General features: G+C 40.9%; 1 protein-coding gene across 4 annotated transcripts in view; it reads right to left on the bottom strand.

Annotated features, from left to right (window-relative positions):
* Nup85 (nucleoporin 85) overlaps positions 1 to 6,451 on the bottom strand; it is a 32,183-nt gene extending 25,732 nt beyond the window's left edge. Inside the window, exons 1-2 of one of the 4 annotated variants that reach the window (XM_063242484.1) lie at positions 6,164 to 6,449; positions 1,231 to 1,321 (exon numbers count right to left, since the gene is read on the bottom strand). In XM_063242484.1, coding sequence (XP_063098554.1) covers positions 1,231 to 1,321; positions 6,164 to 6,226 — 154 coding nt within the window. In that variant the 5' untranslated portion in view covers positions 6,227 to 6,449. Of the gene's footprint in view, positions 1 to 1,230; positions 1,322 to 6,163 lie in introns of all 4 variants that reach the window. The other 3 variants (XM_013146908.3, XM_063242485.1, XM_063242482.1) reach the window with 3 other exon arrangements.
* Positions 6,452 to 21,752: the final 15,301 nt, after the last annotated feature.

Consider the following 21,752-nt stretch of genomic DNA (forward strand, 5'->3'; position numbering starts at 1 on the left):
ACACAAAGGGACATCTAAAGAAGAATGGATTATTTATTGATGACCCATACACCATGAATTTTACTTTTTAGTGTTCACATTGAGCCTAGAAGTTTGTACATACAAAGCATGAGCTCCGTCACTGAGCTATATAACCACTTTCTATATACGATCTCATGCATTATTTGAGATGGAGCCTCACTGTGCAGCCCCGTGCTGCCCTGAAATGTGAAATCCTCTGGCCACAGCCTCCCAAATGCTGGGACCACAGGTACAGTGTGTGCCATCACGCCAGCACAATTTCTGCATGGTACTTGGGACTGAACCCAGGCCTCTGCACTGAGCTACATTCCAAGCCCTTTTCTATTAATGTTAGTTTAAGGGAAGGTATTGCTACAAAGTTGTGTCTCAAATTTAAACTGCTCTTGCTTCAACCTGCCAGAGTGCCAGGACTACAAGCATGCGCCACCAGGCCCAGCTGAATATTTTGTTAAATCTTTTTTTTCAGGCAGGATTTCACTGTGTGGTTCAGGCTGCCCTTGAACTCACTTTAGAGCCCAGGTGGGCCTCAAACTTGTAGAGATCTTCCTACCTCAGCCTCAGCCTCCAAAGTGCTTCGTGGCACCAGCTGAATTTTTAAACATAAATGTTTATTCTCCTCAGGCTACTACCGCACCGTAAAACTATCTTTGGCCTCCAACAACTGAAATGTACTGCAAAAAAAAATTTAAACACTGTGACCTTAATCTTTGTTCACTTAACATTAGTCTACATAAAACTCAACAATTGAAGTAAAGAGTCATTTGGTCAAATAAAAAATAAACTTTTTTGTCTTTTTCAGTTCAGTTCAGTTCAGGTAGCCCAGGTTGGTCTTCAATTTGTAAACATTCTCTTGCCTCAGCCTCTCAAGTGCCTGGATTACAGGAGTAGCCACCTCACCTAGGAAAAATATTCTTTTTGAAGCTGAGTGTAGTGGAGTACACCTAAAATCCCAGTACACTGGGAGGCTAAGGCAAAAAGATCCCAAAATGGGCCTTAGCCTGGGCAACTTGGTGACTTAGTGAGACCCTGGCTTCGGGTTAGCCAGGCTGGACTACACAGTGAGATCAAGGCCAGTCTAAACTACATAACACCACCCCATCTCAAAAAAAAAAAAAAAAAAAAGAAAGAAAGAAACAAAGAAAGACAAGGGGAGTCAGAGAGACAACCAAACACAGCAACATAAATAATCTCAAAGAAAAGAAAAACTACCTTTTTGATTGAAGAAGGTTTCACAGACCAGTATCTCCCCAGGACCCCAGTCAAAGCACATTTGCTTCTTGGAATTCACACCTGGGATCAACTAGTAAAAAAAAATAAGGCACAGAATCAATCATTTCTACTGAGGCATTGCTTTTCAGTCAACATGCAAGTATAATCACAGAAACGAGCTGTCAAGAAAGTTAACAAGGCTAATCAAGTATACTACTGAGAGGGTTTCTGGACAATGACAGCCCTGATTGAGCAAGCAGGCTCTGCTGGGCACTTGGGCCCAGTCTGTCCAGCTCAGTGTTAATGTAAAGGAAAGCCATCCTCTAAGCAATTCTCTCACTGGGGGTTCAGAAAAAGAAAAGCCAGGAACAATGATCTGAACTGCTACTAAAACAAAAAATAGAAATTCCCAATTCCTGAGGTGTCCCCAGCTCTCTTCCTGCAGAGGTGGCCCAAGAGTGAAATGTGAGCTGCCTAGGCCACAGCCCAGGCAGAACAGACAATTACAAAGTTCCTCCTGCTCTTTGCCAGACTGAGGGTTGACAGTGCAGCTGAAACTGTTCCCTAAGGAGGCATCAACCTTCCAGAAAAATCCAGGAAAAGTACAGCAAGCGACAGTAAGTACAAGCTGCAGGATCGGTTCTATAGGAAAGGATGCAAAGGTTCATCCAGTTAGTGTGAAAGTTGGAGATAAATTCTCCAGGATATAGCACAGGCACCTAAGTAGCTCTAGACAACAAGCATTGTTTAAGAGACAGTGACATTCTTAAAAAGTGTGTACACCAAAATCAATCACTACTGAAATGGCATCACAGAGCCCAGGATATACCTTGGTGGTACAGCACCAATCTGGCAAGCGTGAGGCCCAAGGTCAATTCCCCATACCAAAAAGGGGGGAAAAAAAAAGGAAAAAAATGTTCTTGCTAGCCGGGCATGGTGGCTCACACTTGTAAACCCAGCACTCAGGAGGCTGAGGCAGGAGGATTGTTGTGAGTTCGAGACCAGCCTAGGCCTCAAAGTGAGTTCAAGGCCAGCCTGAACTGCATAGTAAGATCTTATCTCAAAAAGACAAAAAAAAAAAAAAAAAAAAAAAAAAAAAAAAAAAAGGCCTTGCATTACAATGCCCATTCACTGAATACTCTGAAATCGTCCACTGTGCAATGGATTTCCACTCCTCTCTTTATAGTAAATTGATGATATCTAAGCTGACATCCATTGTCTCACAAATTTAGTTTCACTGTACTGGTATAAACTGTCAAATGAAGTATATAAATTAAGCCAGGCCTGATGGCACACAGCTGTAATCCCAGCACCTGAGAGCCTGAGGCAGGAAAATCCCCAGGAGTTTGACTTTAGTCTGGGCTACATAGTGAGACCCTATCTCCAAAAAACAATACAGGTATAGGTACATAAACATTATTAGAACCCAGGAATGTAGGTCAGTGGCATAAGCACCTGCCTAGCAGATGCCAAGATATACGTTTGAATTCCAGTACCCAAGATAAATAAACATTACTGGGTCGGGGATTTAGCTCAATGAAACAAGCACTTTCCTGGCAAGTGCAAGGTCGAGTTTTATCCCCAGCACTGCAAAAATAAATAAATAAATAAACAAACAAACATTACTAACACAAAAACTGAAAAGTACAGGTATACACAAACATTATTAACATTGATACTTAAATGAAAGCATAAATTATACTTATTTGTAAATACCCAATCAAATGCCTTTGGACAAGAGCTAAACGCCCATGTAAATGGATGAACTGGAGATGTCATAAAACAACCAACCAGAGTACACACATGACTGAGGTGCACAGTTGATAACAAATGGATGGACATGGTCTTATCTAATATGAACCTTCCTAATTCAATACACTGTGTTTTGTAACAATGTATTTAACACACTTGTCTGGAATAATTGCTTTCTGATTGTCTTTTTTTTTTTAAACAGTCTTACTCTGTAGCCTATGATGTCCTTGAACTCATGACGATCCTCCTGCCTCAGCCTCCTGAGCACTGGGATCACAGGCATGCACTACCTCACCTGGCCTTTTTTTTCTGACAGGACCTCACCAATGAGCTACATCTCAACCCACCTGGACCATCTCCTAACAGGAATGAACAGACAAGGGTGAAACATTTTATACAATCTGCTAGAGCACTAGATATTCATAAGCAAAAAGTGATACATGTCTATGATCCTAGCACTCTGGGACTATAAGCAGGAGGATTACAAGTTGGAGAGAAGTTAGGGAACTTAGTAAGATCTTTCAAAAATAAAAGTAAAATAAAAGAACTAAAAATAAAACATAAGGAAAATTAAAGTTAAGCCTGGGATGGTGGTCCACACCTGTAATCCATACACTCAGGATGCTCGAGGAAGACTATAGCAAGTTCACTACCTAACAAGATCCCACACCCAAAAACAAAGAAACAAAAAAGCAATGAAAGTACAGAAAAGTTTTCTGACCTTGAAATAAGCAAAGATTGGACAAAAAAGCACAAAATGTAAAAGAAAAAAATTACAAATTGAAAAACTGGGCATGGTGGTGCACATGGGTAATCCCAGAACTCAGGAGGCTGAAGTACTATTGGGGTGTGTGCGCAGACCCCCAGTTCCCCAAATGGGTACACAGCAAAGGCACAAAGCAATGAGACACACAGCATGGTCTTTAGGGCTACAAGACAAGTGAGATCCTCAACAGAACTCCTGTGTTAGCCGGCCACCTGACTGATGCTAGGTACCCAGTATTTAATGAGAGCAAGCAAGCCCAGTGGACAAGGGCGGAAATCTGATCAGGATCTTGGGAGGGGTGCAAGGACTCCTCAGAGCAACAGACGATGCTAATTAAGGAAAATTATCCAGAAAGTCTCTAGGAAGCCTCGGCTTATCTTGCCCCCTGAGACATCTCCTCAGTCTCAGCTCAATCAGGCCCAGGCCACACCACAGCCCTGTGCCTGTATTCAGCTTCAGTGCTCTCCAACAAAGTAGGAACATCACTGAGTACCAGCCCAATTTAGGCTACAAAGTGAGTTGAAGTCCAGAGTGAACTATATAGCAAGACCCTGTCTCAGAAACCAAAACAAGCCAGGGATGGCAGCACTTGCCTATAATCCTAGCACCCAGGAGGCTGAGGCAGGAGGACTAACTCAAGTTCAAGACCAGCCTGGAATACACACTGAGTCCAGGCTGGCCACAACTACATGGTGAGGCCCTGTCCCAAATATTACAAAATCAAAAAACCAGAACAACAAAAAAGATTACTGTCTTTGAATCTATGCTAACCATCCCTGAATGTGCCAGTTACTAACATGCCATTATGAGTCAATGAGAAGCATCTGTCTAAAGACACAGTTTGAATTGCAGAGTGGAATTCCACACTCTAGACTACGGAGCTCTACGCCAAGATAATGCCCTTCAATCAGACTCTACACACCATGCTAAACAGCTCTCCACGTGGTCTCCCTAATGCTAACTCACTACATCACTACTAGGTATGAACATCAGTTTAGAGCATCCTCATTCCTCTTGTAAATCACAGCTCAGTATCAAAGTAAGGCTTGGAGTTGAACAGTAAGCTTGGAGCTGAAAATTCCCCCACAAACAGAAGTCCTGACATGAGTGGAAGAGAGAAGACAAGATAACATGTAGGTTGATAAAGTGCCACTGAATGTCACTCTATTTTTCTCAAAAGCACATACATGGGCCTAGCATGATGGCACACACCTGCAATCCCAGGGCGCTGAGAGGCTGAAACAGGAAGGCTGCAAGCCTTGCCTGGGGAAATCTAGCAACATTCTGTCTCCAAGTAAAAAGACAAATTTTATTTTTTATTTTTTTGTCTTTTTCCTTTTTATCGGTACCAGGGATCGAACTCACGACTGCCTGCTTGCAAGGCAGGCGCTTTATGCCGCTGGGCTAAATCCCCAGTCCCAAAAAGAAAAATTTTAAGAAGGTCTGGGATGTAGCTCAGGGCAAAAGGCCTGCGGTCAATCCCCAACACGCTTCCTCAAAAAAGCCACATACAGTATAATTTACAATTTCAGTGGGATTTATAAATTAGCAAGCGCTAAGAGATGCAGAACTCTGAAAGCCTATATTTGCACATATTAAACCTAGTAGAACAGTTGCGGGTTAGCTTTGCTGAAAAACAATCTGCTGGAGCTTTCATTTGAAAAAAAGCAGGACATAAGCAAGGAAAAGAAAAGCATTCCAGGCCGCCAGCATGTCTCTGGTCTAAAGCCGACGAACTTCTTCATCACGGAGCCTATGTACATTTGATACATGTACACGCTTTAGAACTCAAAAGGAACACGGGGCAATAAAAACAGGAAACTGAGCCAGGCGTAGTGGCACACTCTTGTAATCCTGGGAGGATGAGGGAGAGGATCCTTTCAAGCTGGATACCAGCCTGGGCTACAAAATGAGCTGAAGGCCAGCCTGAACCGACGGCGACAGTCTCAAAAAAACACAAAACAAAACAAGACAAAATAGGAAAGAATCCCCCGAAAGAACAAATTTACTTAAACCTTAAGGCAATACAACACGACAGGTAGAAGTCAAGCTGATGGTGCTACGGTGAGGAGATTAGTTTGGCTGAAAGAAAATAAATACGCAAACAATTCTCCTGCTTGATCTGAGCCCACTCTACTGCCCAACAAGAAAAACGGAGACTAGAAAGGTTTGGAAGACAAGGGAGGCAGCAGCATTTAATGAGATCTCTAGGACGAGGGTATACAAAGAACCAAAACCCAGCAACTTTTACCACCTGAACCTAGCTGCTATTTAACGGAGAGACCTCCGAACGCTGGCCTTTGCGTCTAAGGAAGGAGACATGAGCACAGCAAGGAAGTAGACAAGCCTGAAGCGACAAAACAGACACAATACGCGGTCGGCGAGGGCAACCAAGCCTGTTGTAGGCACTCTTACAGTCACCACCGGTTCCCCATCGAGTTCCTCCATGTCGTGAGCAGCACGTAGCCTCAGGACCATTGGTGTCTCGCACTTAAGGCCTCCCGCTCTTAAGACCGCAACGAAAGAGGCCCTTCGCCCTGGCGCCTCCTGTAGTGCCTGCAGGCCTGATTCGCCCAACTCCACAGTGGCCTTTCACCCAGCCACCCTCCTGAGGCTTCCACGTGTGTCCTTAACAGCCTAGGCCTAAACAGCATGTCACGGAAAACAGCCCAGGAGAGTGCTACCCTCACACGAGTTTCTCACTGCATCAGGCGGCGCCGCAGACAGCCCCGCGCCAAGGCCCACAGAAGGCCCTCAGAGACGGCGGGGGCGGGGAGGCCTGGTTTGGACCCAGGCTTTGTGGTGCGCCTGCGCGGACCAGTGCGGCTGCTGTAATGCTGCAACTCCCGAGGAAAGGCACCTGTGCACCCCTATCCTGATGCTGGCTGTGCTCGCTTCTTCATGGCCGCTGCCTTCCTTCTAGTCTTAGTAGCCGCTTCTCAGACCCAAGACGGTGTAATGAACAGGCGTGTGTTCCAATGCCGCCTCTACCCTCCCACCCAAAACATGAGCAACCTAAGTTGATGCAGCTGAGACAACTGTGAAATCCAGACAGCTGGGCTTGCCTGACTACACACTGGTTTTGTCGTCTCTTTGAGGGAAAGAAGAGCAAAGCGCTCACATGAGGGGATCCCTGGCCTTGTCTGGAAAACTCAGAAATGCTTATAGAGCCAGAAGGCATGAAGTTGCTTTTGTTTGAATAGCATACACAGCATGAAGAGTACCAGTACTGAAGTTCCAATTAAGGAACTTTTTGAAGGAACTAAATTCATAATTTAAAAGTAAATCCCTGAGGGCTGAAGATGTAGTTTTAGTGACAGCTTTGCCGATTACCTGTTATGTATGAGGCTCTAGGTTCAATCCCTAGTAACCAAAAGAAAAAAAGGAAGGGAGAAAGTGAATTCGTTCTACGTGGAAGGACCACGCAGGAGGTTTACAAGTTCAAGTCTGGTCTGGAAAATTTTACAAGAACCTATCCTAAAAAAGGAACGGAGGGGAACTGGGAACCTGGGTGTGGCTGGGGATTTAGCTCAGTGGCATAAGTGCCTGCCTGGCAAGCACAAGGTCATGAGTTCGATCCCCAGTAATCACAGAAACAACAACAAAAATACCCTGGGTTCAATATCTAGCACTGGGGTAAAAAAGAAGAGAAAAAATTTTTAAATGGAAATTACCCTAACCCTAAAAGTAGTAGTCTTCTGTACATTGACTTATTTAATATATAGACTTCTGATCTCTCAGTGCATTTCAAAGAATGGACATTTAGCTGGGCACGGTGGCTCACATCTGTAATCCCTGCACTCAGTAGGATAAGTGGGGAGGATTGTTGTGAGTTGAGGACCAGCCTGGACTACAAAGTGAACTCCAGACCAGCCTAAACTGCATAGCGAGGTGCTGTCTAAAGAAAAAGTAAAAAAGGAGGGGAGGCCTTGAAGTATTTTATGCATCTTCCTTTTTCATGTAATCCAAAAGGACTATTATTGGAAAAATAAAGCCAGGAGTAATGGTGGCATATGCCTGTCATCCTAGTGCTCTGGAAGGCTGTGGCAGGAGGATCTCAAATTCAAGCTTAGCTTGTGCCTTGACGTTTATGGAAGACCTTGTTTAGTTTTTGCTTTGTACTGGGAGTCCGAAAGACTTTGTTTTGCTTCTTTTGGTTTTTTGAGAGTAGGGCTCATAATGCAGTTCGTGCTGGCCTTCAGCTCTCTTTGTAGTCCAGACTGGTCTAGAACTCACAGTGATCCTCCTGCCTCAGCCTCCCAAGGACTGGGATTACAGGGATGTGCCACCACACCCAAAGGGAAGAGTCACATCAAAAATCAGTTTTAAACCCAAATTCAAGTTTATATCACTCTCTGATCAAGCCAAAGGATCTGTACCAACTCTAAACCAGATGTGATGGTGCAAATCTATAATCCCAGTACTGGGAAACCTGAGGCAACAAAATCTTCAAATTGAGGTCCATCTGGGGTACACAATGAGACCTTGCCTCAAAAAAAAAAAAAAAAAAAAAAAAAAGCCAGGCATGGTGATGCACACCTGTAATTCCAGTACACAGGAAGCTGGGGCAGCAGGATGGGTATGAGTTCAAGCCTGAACTGCAAAGGGAAACAGTCTCAAAAAGACAAAAAAAAAAAAAAAAGTAATTAAAATAAAGCAGGATGATGACCACAAGTTTGAGGCCAACCTGTGCTACCGAACGATGTAGTAAAAATCAGTCATAGCGACCCATATCTGTAATCTCAGCACTTGGGAGGCTGAAACAGGAGGATTGCTGCAAGTTTGAGGCCACCCTGAGCTGTACAATGACTTCAAAACCAGCCTCAAATATATAGTGAGATTCTGTCTCAAAAACAGCAGCCTATGTAGTGCTAAGTGGATACATTTTCTTGCATGCTAATAAGACTAATGTTCCCGGGGGCTGGGGATTTAGCTCAGCGGCATAAGCGCCTGCCTTGCAAGCAGGCAGTCGTGAGTTCGATCCCTGGTACCGATAAAAACGAAAAAGACAAAAAAAAAAAAAAAAAAAAGACTAATGTTCCCTTGCCTGTAGAGGATCATTTCAAGAGATAATTAACTTGGAAAACAAGGGGGAAATCTGTTAACAGGAATTGTAGGGAGCCAAGTGACAGGCATTGCTGCCTCCATGCCTCTCTCTATGGGCACTGCGTCTGCCTACATTAACCATAATCCTTTCCTGCTTACGTCACGTATCCGGATGTGACGGTGACCCTGTTGTATTCATCTGTTTAACCTCTTCCTGTCTCAGCTCCCCCCCTTAGCCTATAAAAGATGTGATCATTTTCTGAATAAATTGGAGGCTTGATCAGATTATCTTGACTTGCCTCTATCTCTCTTTGTCTCCCCTGTGTCTTTTATTTAATCCCCGTTCCCCCTCCAGGAATTCTGGATAGGTTGATCTGCAGGTCGGATCAAGGAATCATATGGATATATATATGTACTTTGACCCAAGCAACCCATCTTGAAAATTTTTCAAAAATATAAAAACACAGGGCCAGGAATATAGCTCAGCAGCACAGCACTTGCCTGGCAAGCACAAGGTCATGAGTTTTCTTTTTGGTACACACACAAAAAAAGTATATGAATTTCAGCACATGAGAATGTAACAAAAGAATAAAATACAAATTTCCCTAATAAAAAACAAAGATAATAAGATCCAAAATGTATAATAGATATTGTGATAATGAAAGGGAATGAAAGTGCTTTCAAGGATATAACTGTATATATGTGTGCAAGACAGATAACCATACTACTAAGTTTTGGTTAATGTATCAAAGGGTATAGTTTGTACTGACATTGTTTGGTTGTCCACACTTTAAACTTTGATTTTTTTTTAATACTTTCTTCTTTTTTTTTTTTTATCAGTACCGGGGATCGAACTCATGACCTCATGCTTGCAAGGCAGGCGCTTATGTCACTGAGCTAAATTCCCAGCCCTAAGCTTTGATTTTGTAACTAGGAAAACTTTTGTTTTTTTGGTACTGGGTTTTGAACTCACAACCTCCGATTTGCCAAGCAGGGACTGATGCCACTGAGCCAAACTCCTGGCCCCATGAACAACTACTTCTAAGATAAAGATATGTAATTTATCAACTAGTGACTTCTGTTTTTTTTTCTGAAATTCTGTATTCTACTCTTTTTTCTGTTTTTTCTCTAAAATTGCTTTTTTTCTCTAAAAAAAAAGAAATACAAATTTCCCAATCTCTACACTTGATAGTTTGGACCAGATAATTCTACTATGTAAAATGTTGTGGTTTTGATTCACTTTTGTTTTTAGCAGTACAAGAGATTGAACTTAATACTTCACACTTGCCTCTGAGCTATTTCCTCAAAGCCTGTCTCCCTTTTTTGAAACAAGGTGTTGTTAAGTTGCCCAGGCTGGTCTTGAACTGATAGTTGTCCTGCCTCAGTCTCCATGTAGCAGGGATCACAGCTGTTTACCATATACCCAGTTAATTGTAGACTGTTTAACAGAATCCTTAGCTTCTATTCATTACATGTGAATAACACCCCTCAAACTTGGTGACAACCAAAAATATATCTAGATAATCCTCATGTCCCCTAGATGGGAGGATTACCTCTGTTAATATACTAACTGTATCTATCTAATTTTCATTTTTGTTTGTTATTTGAGACAGGTGCTGGGATTACAGGCATATGCTACCATATCTGACTTGTATCTCTATTTGTATTAGTAACAAGCAAAACAGCTACCGACAAAGCCTGTGCATGATGGTACCCACCTGTAATCCCCAGTACCAGGGAAGCTGAGGCAGAAATATTGCTAAAATCTGGGCATTGTAGTACATGAGTACATGCCTGTAATGCCAGCACTGGAGAATGAGGCCAGGGGAGGATCGCTATAGTTTGAGGCCAGTGGGGCTACGTTGTGAGTTTGAGACCAGTGAAGACTACATAGTGAGACCCTGTTTCAAAAAAAAAAACAAAAAACAAAAAAAAACCCCGTTTTTAAAACAAGTAACTAAAGGGAGCTGGGGCTTTAGCTCAGCAGCATAAGCGCCTGCCTTGCAAGCATGCAGTTTTGAGTTCAATCCCTGGTACTGATAAAAAAGAAAGAAACTAAAAAACCATAGATGGTCAATTATGAAGGAATAGCCAAATAAATATATGAGCAAGATGCTATCTATTTAAAACAAATATTAGAGCTGAGAGTAGAGGTGCAGGCTTAATACGCTGAACATTCTGGGAAGCTAAAGCAGAGCAGAAAGATTGAGACCAGCCTAGCAAGTTAGCAACTTAGTGAGAGCATGTCCCAAAATAAAAAATGAGACTGGGTAGGAGCTCAATATGAAGGCCCTGGGTTTAATGCCCAGTGCTACAAAATAAATAGGCTGCTACAATAGTTCAGTAGGAAGACCCTGAATTCAATCCTAGTACCACCAAACAAAAAAAATTACTATAAACAATTAGTGTTTCCAGGACTGGGGATTTAGCTCAACAACACAAGCACCTGCCTAGCAAGCATGAAATCACTTCCCCATACAAATAAAAAGTTTCCAGTATACTGTATGTGGCTAATGCCTGTAATCTGAGCACATAGGAAGCTGAGGCAGGAGGATCACTGTGACTTTGAGACAGGCCTGGGGTACGAAGTTCAACGCCAGCCTTAACTACAAATTGAAACTCTGTCTCAAAAACAAATAAAAGAGGGCTGGGGATTTAGCTCAATGGCATAAGGGCTGCCTGGCAAGTGCGAGGTTGTGAGTTCAATCCCCAGTACCAAAAAAATAAAAATGAAAACATAAAAGAGTTGGATGTTGTAGTGCACACCTATAATCCCAGCACCCAGGAGGCTGAGGCAGGAGGACTCTTGCAGGTTCAAGACCAGGCTGGGCTACAAAGTGAACTCAAGCCCAACCTTAGGAGAACTGATGTCATCGCAGTAAACAACCAATCATGGACACATACTTGGTTGCTTAGACCCACCTCCCCAGTCTTGCTAGGTTCAGGCTCTCCTCAGTCAGTGCTGTTACCTTATGTCAGCCATGACAGACAAACAGGCATAGTAACATCACGTGTTGGGCCCTCAGCCAACCAACATAAAGGTTAAAGTTGGGTGTATGATAAAAACCTTTGTCTTCCTATGCAAAAAAGGTTGGAGATCTTATTAACATCGTTAAATAAGCAACAACAATGTGGTCAACTCAAGCCCACATTATTACAAGTACTTTTAAAAGTGCTATGGGATATATTCATTAAAACTGTTCCATTGCTTAGTGGTCCTATTGCAACCTATTTTAATCTCCCAAATTCATTGTTATTTCATGATTATAATGCAGATGCTAGCCTGGCATGGTGGCTCATATCTGTACTCCCAGTACTCAGGAGGTTGAGGCAGGAGGATCCTTGCGAGTTCAAGACCAGCCTAGGCTACAGAGTGAGCTCAAGACCAGTCTGAACTAGGGGCTGGGGATTTAGCTCAGCGGCATAAGCACCTGCCTTGTAAGCAGGCAGTTGTGAGTTCGATCCCTGGTACCAATAAAAAGGAAAAACCAAAAAAAAAAAAAAAAAAAAAAAAAAAAAAAAAGACCAGTCTGAACTGCATAGAGAGACCCTGTCTCAAGAAAAATTATAATGCAGATGCTCTGTAAAATCTGGCTTACATCTTCAATAATTCAAGTCAAGCCTATACATTTTTTCATTATATTTCTAAATCTTTATTAAAGACACTTAGAATTACCATAGCACAGGCTGGACAAATTGTGTTATCATATTTTGCCTGCAGACTTATTTCTGGGCCTGTTCCTTAGTGGAGTTATAAACACAGAGACTTCACAGCCAACCTGTTATACCTCATAAGTAATAACAAGCTTAAGTGTATTCAAGCCTGTATAGATAGCTTCCGTGCTACCTGTCATTCAGGTAAACAGAGTAAACCTGTACATCATTGTGTATCAGCCTTTACTGACTGAAGGGTATCACGAACAATAAAATCCAATATTGGCCCTACTTAGATTAGCAAACTTTTTCAGTGTTTTCCTGATAACTGGAATATGAAGCATCTTAGAAGAATACTCTATAATCCCAAAGTCAAGCCATAATTGAGTGTACTCATTTGAAATTAAATAGATCAATTAATCAAATAAAAACAAGGGGGAATATAGGGTCAGAACTCTGCTCAAATATATTTAGATTTTGCTACATATTTTTAGACTTTGCTACACATGTTTTGCTACATAAATTTTTCTGAACCTTACTGATTCTGATTTGCTGCCAGCTGTGCCTTATTTACTTCCCATTCCATTTTTTCTTTCTATTCGCTAACCTCCTTCCTTTCCTCCTCCCTCTAGCTTGTTCCTTTTCCGGGTGAACATTTTCTTACCACATCCAAGTATCTATTATACATTGTGGTCCTTATTTGGTCTTCTGGTTTCTCACACCAGAGGAACAATATGATATTTAAATATGTGTGTGTGCCCAACTTATTTCACTGAAGAGTATGGCCTCAAGATGTACCTAAAAGTGTCTAAGTATCCTTCCTTATGGCACAGTGTTACTCCGTTGTCTAGAAAACCCGTATCTTCTTTATCCATTCATCTGTTGATGGGCATTTGGGCTTTTCCCCAAGACTTAGTTATTACAAATTGTGCCCATAGATATCTACTGAGTCCATTTATTCAAAGCTTTCCCCAGTTCTGATATTTGTTGATTTTTTTGTCTAGCTGATCTATTTGTGACAGGAGGGTATTGACATTCCCATTATAATTGTACTAAGTGCTTATTAGAATTTTTTTAGCCCATTAATATTTCTTTTACATAGTTGGATGAGCTGGGGTTTGTTGCATGTATATATTTATGATTGTTATTTCTTCTTCTTGGAGTGTTCCTTTAAGAAGCATGTAGTGTGGGGCTGGAGGTTTAGCTCAGTGGCATAAGCACCTGCCTTGCAAGCAGGCAGTCGTGAGTTCGATCCCCGGTACCAATAAAAATGAAAAAGACCAAAAAAAAAAAAAAAAAAAAAAAAAAAAAAGAAAAGAAAAGAAGCATGTAGTGGTGTGTTTATTCTCTCTTGATCAGCCTTAGCTTGAAATCCACACTGTCTTCAAATAGAACAGCCACCACTGCTTTTTTTCTGGGGTGCCATCACATGGAGTATGGTTTTCCATTCTTTGACTTCCACACTACGAAGTTTTTTGCATTAAATGTGTTTGTTATATGCATCATATTGTTGGATCTAATTTTTGATGTGTTCCTCCAGTCTACTTCCTTTGATTGATGAACTGAGACTGTGTACATTGATGGTTATAACTGATGCGTATTGGCTTATACTTGCCACATAATTTTCCAATCATTGGGCACCTCTCCCTTTACTTGCCTTTCCTGGTAGATTCACTGTATTGTGTTTTGTGGGGCTATAGTCTTTGTCATCTTTTTATAGAAGAGATGCCTCAGAACATTTTGGAGTGTTGGTTTGGTGGTCATGAATTCCTTCATGTTTTCTTTGTCATGGCATATTATTTCTTCATCAAATATTTTTGGTACCAGGACTCAAACTCAAGACCTTGCACTCATCAGGCAGGTCTATGATGTCACTGAGCTATATTCCTGGCCCTCTTCATCAATTTTGAAAGAGAGTTTTTCAGGGTACATCAATCTGGGTTGGAGGTTGTTTTATTTTAGAGCTTGAAATTCTTCACGCCAAGCTCTTCTTGAGAGCGGATGTTGAGAAGTCTGCTGTGATTCTGATGGACTTTGTGTTATGTGATTTGTTTCTTTTCTCTAACAGCTTTTAATCTGTTCTTTGTTGAATTTCTGGAATCTTGTTATAAAGCTTGGTGTAGATTTAATTTTATCATGGTTGATTGGCGTTCTATATGCTTCACTTATGTGTCTAACAAATTCTTTTCCCTGTTTGAGGAAGGCAGCTACTAGATTCATTCTCATGATCCCTTGTTTTTTTAAAAAGATACTCTTTTCATGACCAGTAACCACAAATCTGTCTTCTAGATCTGATATTATGTCATCACATTGGCTCCTAGGCTGCATATACTTTCAGTAGAATTTTAATCTCCTGGTTATCTGTCTGAATGTGTTTCATGGGTTCCATTTCCTTCCTAGGCTGGGCATTTGTCATTTCCAGACTTTTCCTAAGTTTCTGTATTTCTCTTTATAGTCTGTATCTATTTTATTCCACAAACATGTCCTTCATTATGGTCATCATCCTTTAGTTACATGAGGAATTATTTCTAATTTGATTTTTTAAGAGTCTCACTCATGTGCTTTGTTACTCCTGCTGTTACCATTCCAGAGAGTTTAGGTGGGTGGCTTTGGAACTGTTCCACCTCACTGCACCTAGCACTTTGCTACGACCCATGTGGCTTCTGAGCTTCTTAGGGTTAAGGACAAGAGGATGAGAAAAATAAGAAGAGACAAAGCTGGGGGGGAGTCCTCACCTCCTGATGGGAGGAAAGGTACTGCCCCCCCATTGCAGGGGCATTTATTTAAACCTTTTAGTAACTTAATGTCACATGACACCCTGCTATTCTAGCAATTCACTGTCCAGACTGCCCTGGAACTAGGTGTTCTCTGGGCTGAGCAGCTTCTTCACGTGGCTTTCCCCAGGAACCCTTGGTTCTTAGGATGGTCACACTCCAGCCTTACACATGTGGTAAATATCCAGCTTCAATGGCTCCCAACATATCCACTTCTTGTTTTGTTGTTGCACAGGATGGGTGGTCTATTAAAGCTGGAAGAGCTGTTAGGAGATCTCCCACAGTTTAAACCTTGTATAGTCCATTAATCCATAACAGCAGACAGTTATGCGTGTAGCCAACAACTGTCAGAAGGCCTTAGTGATTTGAGCTTCTCTTATAGCCAACATATTAACTTAGCACTGTTTTATATACCTCTAGGAGTTGGATGTTTCCTGCAGGATGTTAAGGTGAGACCTGTTTTAAAAATAATCACTTTTTTGGTTTTGTCAGTTAAGTCTCCTCAAGAAATGCCTTGGAACCATGCATAGCACCTCCTAGTTCTTCGGGCAGTGTCAGCTGTTCCAATGAGGCATGGCATTGCTTCACCAAGCTGCTCTTTGTTAAAGCTTGGGAGACCATTTCTCCTGGAACCTCTACTTAGGCACACCACACACCAGTGATCACTTTCCTCTGTGGTTGCATAATCCTCTTGATCAGAAGATCAGGGAATCACCAAGTATAGGATGACACAGCAGAGGTTCTCTTACTTTCTGGATCTTCACTGATGCCAAAAGGCTATGGCCAAAACATTGGTTATCCTCTTAACTCATCTATCTGTCTAAATGTTGGTCTTTAAACCTCAGTTGTTCAACATCCAGAAGAAAAGATTGATAACAGTACAATGCAGTACAGGCAGTAAGCATAGCATTATCATCTTATGTAAATATCAAGTATTTTAGAACATAAAATAGAATCATTATTTTTAACCACCATGAACATTTCAATATTTGAATACCTTTATAATGTTAACAAAGTTACATATTTTACACAGAAAATTAGAAATCAAACCATATACAACATTGTACCATGACCACCACTGTACCATGACCACCACCAAAATTCCACGAACACACTGGCATTTTCATTTTGACATCAAATATCTCCTTTTTGGTCAATCATCCCTATGTAATACATAAAAGCTTTTCCTAACTTGTTGGTCTTTAGTGGGATATACATCTATTATGTTTTGGTTACAGACAGAGTTCTGCATCTGATATCCTGTGACCATAAAGAATCCCTGTTTCACAGTTTGGAAAATCTGTACATCTGGAAGCTTGACTGAATTGGTACATCCTGAGCTTAATAACAATCTGTCATAGCCACATGAAAACTTTCTATGGGGGAACCACGAGCATCTCCTGAGATCTGCACTATGTTGGATTTTAGGGTGCTGGGAAACCAAGCAAGCAGCTCCCCTCCTTGGTAAGCAGCTGTGGTGTGGTAGGCTGAGGCCCCTCCAGGGGGAGAATGATCAGCGTCTCCTGAGATCCAAGCCACATTGGAACTTAGGATGCTGGGAAACCAAGCAATGAGCCTGCCTCCCTGCTAAGCAATAGTGAGCCTACTGGTGCACGGGCTGAGAGTCAATCATCCCACTTCCTCTACCCCCTTTCTTTTGCCCCCCATCAGCAAATGGGAACCGGAAATCTGAGCATCTCTTGGGAGTTTGACCATAGCAAATAAGGGGGATTTCCTTCTACCATCTCTTTGAAGGCAAATATTTTTATTACTGTTTTGCTTTATTCTGATTAATGATACTGCTCTATTCAATATTCTGTTTTGATAAGTTCTATAATGTTCTGTATTTCATTTTATTTTGATATATGTAATTGAAAGAACATCTATTGTGAAGATAATGAGATATACTGTGATACCTATTACTGTTATCCCAGTACCCTGCTGTGAAGTTCTGTACCAATTTCACTACACTGTCTCAGTTGGGTTTATTCTGTGTTGTTCTGCTGTATTTTGCTACCTTCAAAATAAAAATTTAAAAAAAATTGTATGGGTATTTTAAAATAAAAAACCATTACATATATATATATATATATATATATATATATGGATATACATACATTATATATATCTTGATGATGACCAATGTGAACATAGTACAATAAAACTTAACTTTAGTTGTGGTGTCTCCCATAAGGCTATGGAGATCACTGGTGCTTCCAATCAATGAAGAAGAGCTGACCAGGTGGCCATTTTCTTATTCACCAATTGAAGTCCTGTCCAATATTAATTATCTTAATATAATTTCTCAGATGAGAAAAAAATCAATTATAATATTTAACCCATTTTTTCTCTTTTTTTAATAGGGCCAACTTAACAGAAACCATTGATCAGACATCCAGTATCTAGTAGAAATGAAATCTATTTAATACCCATATCCTAGGGCTGGGGATTTAGCTCAGTGGCATAAGCGCCTGCCTTGCAAGCAGGCAGTGGTGAGTTCGATCGCCCGTACCGATAAAAAAGAAAAAGACCAAAAAAAAAAAAATACTCATATCCTACAAAATTGTGTCCCAACCCCAAGTCACTGACTGGTACCTGCCCATGGTCCATTAGGAACTGGGCAGAACAGCAGGAGGTGAGCTACAAGTGCGTAGCAACTGAAGCTTCATCTGTATTTGCCTTTTGGTGGGTACCAGGAGTTGAACTCAGGCCCTTGCATTTGTCAGGCAGGCACTGTGCTGCTGAGCTAAATCCCAAGCCACCTTCATCTGTGTTTACAGCTGCTCCTCATCACTCAGGTGAGCCCTTCAGCTCTACCTCCTGTCAGATCATAACCCATTACTTTTTAAGCAATGAGACTCATGTCAATAATAAACAACAATGTATATTACATTCACTTAACCAATCTTTGCATCATAGGGAACAACTGGCAACCCAGGTGGCATTTTGACCAGGTGGAAGCATGTTTTGTAATTTTATAGTCCAAATAAACTTTGATTAAGTGATCCCAAAGTGCAAAAGAAAAAGGGAAAAAGAGAAAAATTGTTGAGCTCAAAATAAAAAGAACAGCTCTTCACAAAACAGACAAATGGACAAACATGGACAGACAATTTGTGCAGATTGGGACAGACATAGAAAGAAGCATATAGCTTGTTGGTGTCTGTGAGAACTCTCTAAGTTCCCAGTGGGCTATTTAAATACTTGTATCATACCCCTTTGCTGAAATAGCTCACTTCTTACACCCCGTGTCCTTGGGGCTGGAACACCTGCTTACCGCCAGCATCTCATGCCCTCCGGGCATTTCTCAGGTACTCTGTGCCACTTAGGCACTCCTTTATGGGCACTTGTGTTATTGTCTCCACATGTGGGAATGATCACTACCTCAGGAACTCCCAATGACTGCTTATAAACAGACTGGACAAACAGACAACACATACAGAGACAGACTGACAAATATCTTACACATCAGAGTGCACTCAAGTATATTTTCAGCCAAACTGAATTACGATAATTCTTTACAAATGTAGAATTTGTAACTATAAATTGACTAGCCAGACTTGTTGCAGATCAATTAGCAGAGATTTCTTGCAAAAGGAATTTGAAAAGGACTAAATTTATCTATAATATATATATATATATATATATATATATATTTTTGTCTTTTTCATTTTTATCAGTACCGGGAATCGAACTCACGACCGCCTGCTTGCAAGGCAGGTGCTTATGCTGCTGAGCTAAATCCCCAGCCCCAATAATACATATTTTGTATTTTATCTTAAGAATACTAGTAACCTTGTGTCTCCTAATTTCATTAAACTTTTAGTTTGGTTATCTCTTTATACTCTGATCACCTATTTAGACTTTTGGCTCAAGTTTTTTGTTACCATCTTCTGAGCATCCTGCATCAGTTCCTTCAATTGGTCCCAGGTCTGGTCTAGCCCCATCCTTGTGGTCCAGTCTCTGAGGCATCCCTGCACAGGACTGAGCATCTGCTTCTTGAGAGGTGGAATCAACTCATTCTCTGGGTTTAGATGCATGATACACCCGGACAGCACACACTGGCACCCAGATAGTACATTTAACATTTTCTGGAAAAACACAAGCACACCCTAGACCCCTAGACTGGATTGGGTGCTTTTATTGTCCACTATGAAGATTTTTCCAATGGACCCATTTTAGCCTTTATTCGATTGCATTATCTTTCTGTTACAGCATTTCCATCTTTATTAGAATTTTAAACAAAATTTTAAAATTTTAAACAAAAAATTTTAAAAAATTTTTAAACACTATATACTGGCAAGTGAAATGTATTATGAGGTAAACTCTCCCTTTTGTTTTTGGAACTTTAAATTGTGAGTATATTTATTTTTAGACCTGATGATTGTAAGGAATTTTTGTGGTAAGGTACAAAAGAAAAAAACTGCATTTTGTATTCAGGCACCCTGGGCTCTCTTGCTGTCCACAACATGCAGGTTGTGCTCCTGCTCTGGCCTGCAGGCCCCGCTGTTGCTGGGGATTCCAGCACTGGTGCAGTGTAAACTTTTGATGCATAAAGCATGTGTGCAGGTGACCAGAAAAACCAGGATGGCTCAGGTGGGCCAGAGCTCTGTCCCACCTCTCCAGAACTACGTCCCACCTTCCCAGCCTGGACACAGTACTTCAGTGCTGCAGCCCACCAGGCCCTGAAAGGCATGGTGGGCTCTGGGGGAGTTTGCTCCTCAGCACACAGCAGGCAGGGCTGCAAACCCCAACTCCAAGGCACACATCACACCTTACAAGCCAGGCCAGGATGTCGCAGGAAAACTTTTTGTCCCTTACACCATTTATATACTTTTATTTATTTTTTAAAAATTTTATTTAAGGAGAAAAAAAAAGCAGAAAAAGGGTAGAATTTATACAGAATTTCAGAAAAAAATAAACAGTAGGAAATCACTAGTCAATGGATTACATATTGTCATCTTAGAAATATTTGTTCAAGTACAAAATTAAAGCTTATATAGTGGATATTCAAACAGTGAGACCAAACAGTTCTGTTCAGTGATCCAACAAAACTCAGTAATATCATTGTCTATCTTATACACTTCAATATACATGCATTATATCGTTTAGAGCACTTTCTTTTCCTCTCTTTTGTACAATGACTATTACACATTTTGGGTTTTATTGCTCCCACAGTTCTTATTACTTTTTTTGGAAGAGAGAAAACCAAATGTGATATAACAGAACAGAGTCGGTCAAATCAAAAGGGTGGACATAATAGATAATGTAAAAACATAATACAAGGTGATCAACAATGGTTACCATAATGCCTCCCGCTATCTCTAATAGAAATGCCTATATCATCAGTTATAATAAAATTGAACAAAACAGTAAAGAACGAAACCAACAAAACCAAAACATTGGAGACATTACAGGTCTTCAAAAGTAGATAATATTCAACCAGAATGGGCGTCATAATGAATCCCACTATCTTCACAGCTGTTGCCTAAACTTTCAAACCTGGTACTATCAAGCAAAACAGAATAGAGGAACATCAGTCAAAACAAGATGGTGAGAGCAATACAGGGCTTCAAATTAAGTTAATAGTAAATCAAAGTGGGTTACTATAATATATCCTACTATTTTTTATTTATTTTTCCCTTAATTAAAAGGAAAAAAGTAAATAATAAAATGGAGATTGAGATAAAAGAGGGCCTAACAACAAAACAGCGCAGATCAAAACATAACCATTTAAGCAAAATAGTGTTTCACCACAAGATAACATTTATATACTTTTAAAGGCAAAATTCTGAAATGGTTTTAGACCCTGATGGCTGGAAATCAAATCTTGGCATGTCTCTCTCACCCACTGAAGGAAGTCTCTTCCACACCCTTGTGACAGCCATTGTAAACTGATCATAAATTGGTAACTGAAAAGCAAGTTAGTTGCATGTGGCTGCAAAGGCACTCTATGTATCCCCCCAGGTTAAATGAATTTAGCATTTTTGCTCAGTGAGGAACATTACGCACATCTGTACATCTGTAGCTGTCACATCCTGAGGGCATGCCACAGGCTGATGGCATTAGGCAATAACTGAAGCATCTGTTCCTGTGTCTAAAAGCCCTTCAAGTGCTTTTCCTTTAACTATCAATCTTATCTTGAGGTGGTTCTGTTTAATATGTTGAACCCAGTAAGTATCAGAAGATCCAAACCCCTTAGATATCTTTTATTTATTTTACTTTTTAATCTTTTCTTTAGGTATAGATTTTCTAATTTTTGTCAATGGAAAAATAACCAATTGAGCAATACAAGAACTAGGGAGAGTCAAACATTGTTTTTATTTGCTGCTGGGGATTGAACTCATGACTGGGAGCTTGCAGGGCAGGTGCTTATGCCATGAAGCTAAATCCCCAGCCCCTTGGACAGTGTTTTCATTTGATTGAACCATAACCTTGATTTCCTCTTGCAGCTCGAAGGAGCACAACTGTTTCCTTATCTCCCTTGTCTGAGCCAAGCTCGCAGCTCAGCGGAGCTCTTTGGTTCCCTCCCC

Source organism: Cavia porcellus, unplaced genomic scaffold (genome assembly GCF_034190915.1).
Source record: "Cavia porcellus strain 051 isolate PalLab524CR breed Dunkin Hartley unplaced genomic scaffold, mCavPor4.1 scaffold_32, whole genome shotgun sequence".
Taxonomy (NCBI): domain Eukaryota; kingdom Metazoa; phylum Chordata; class Mammalia; order Rodentia; family Caviidae; genus Cavia; species Cavia porcellus.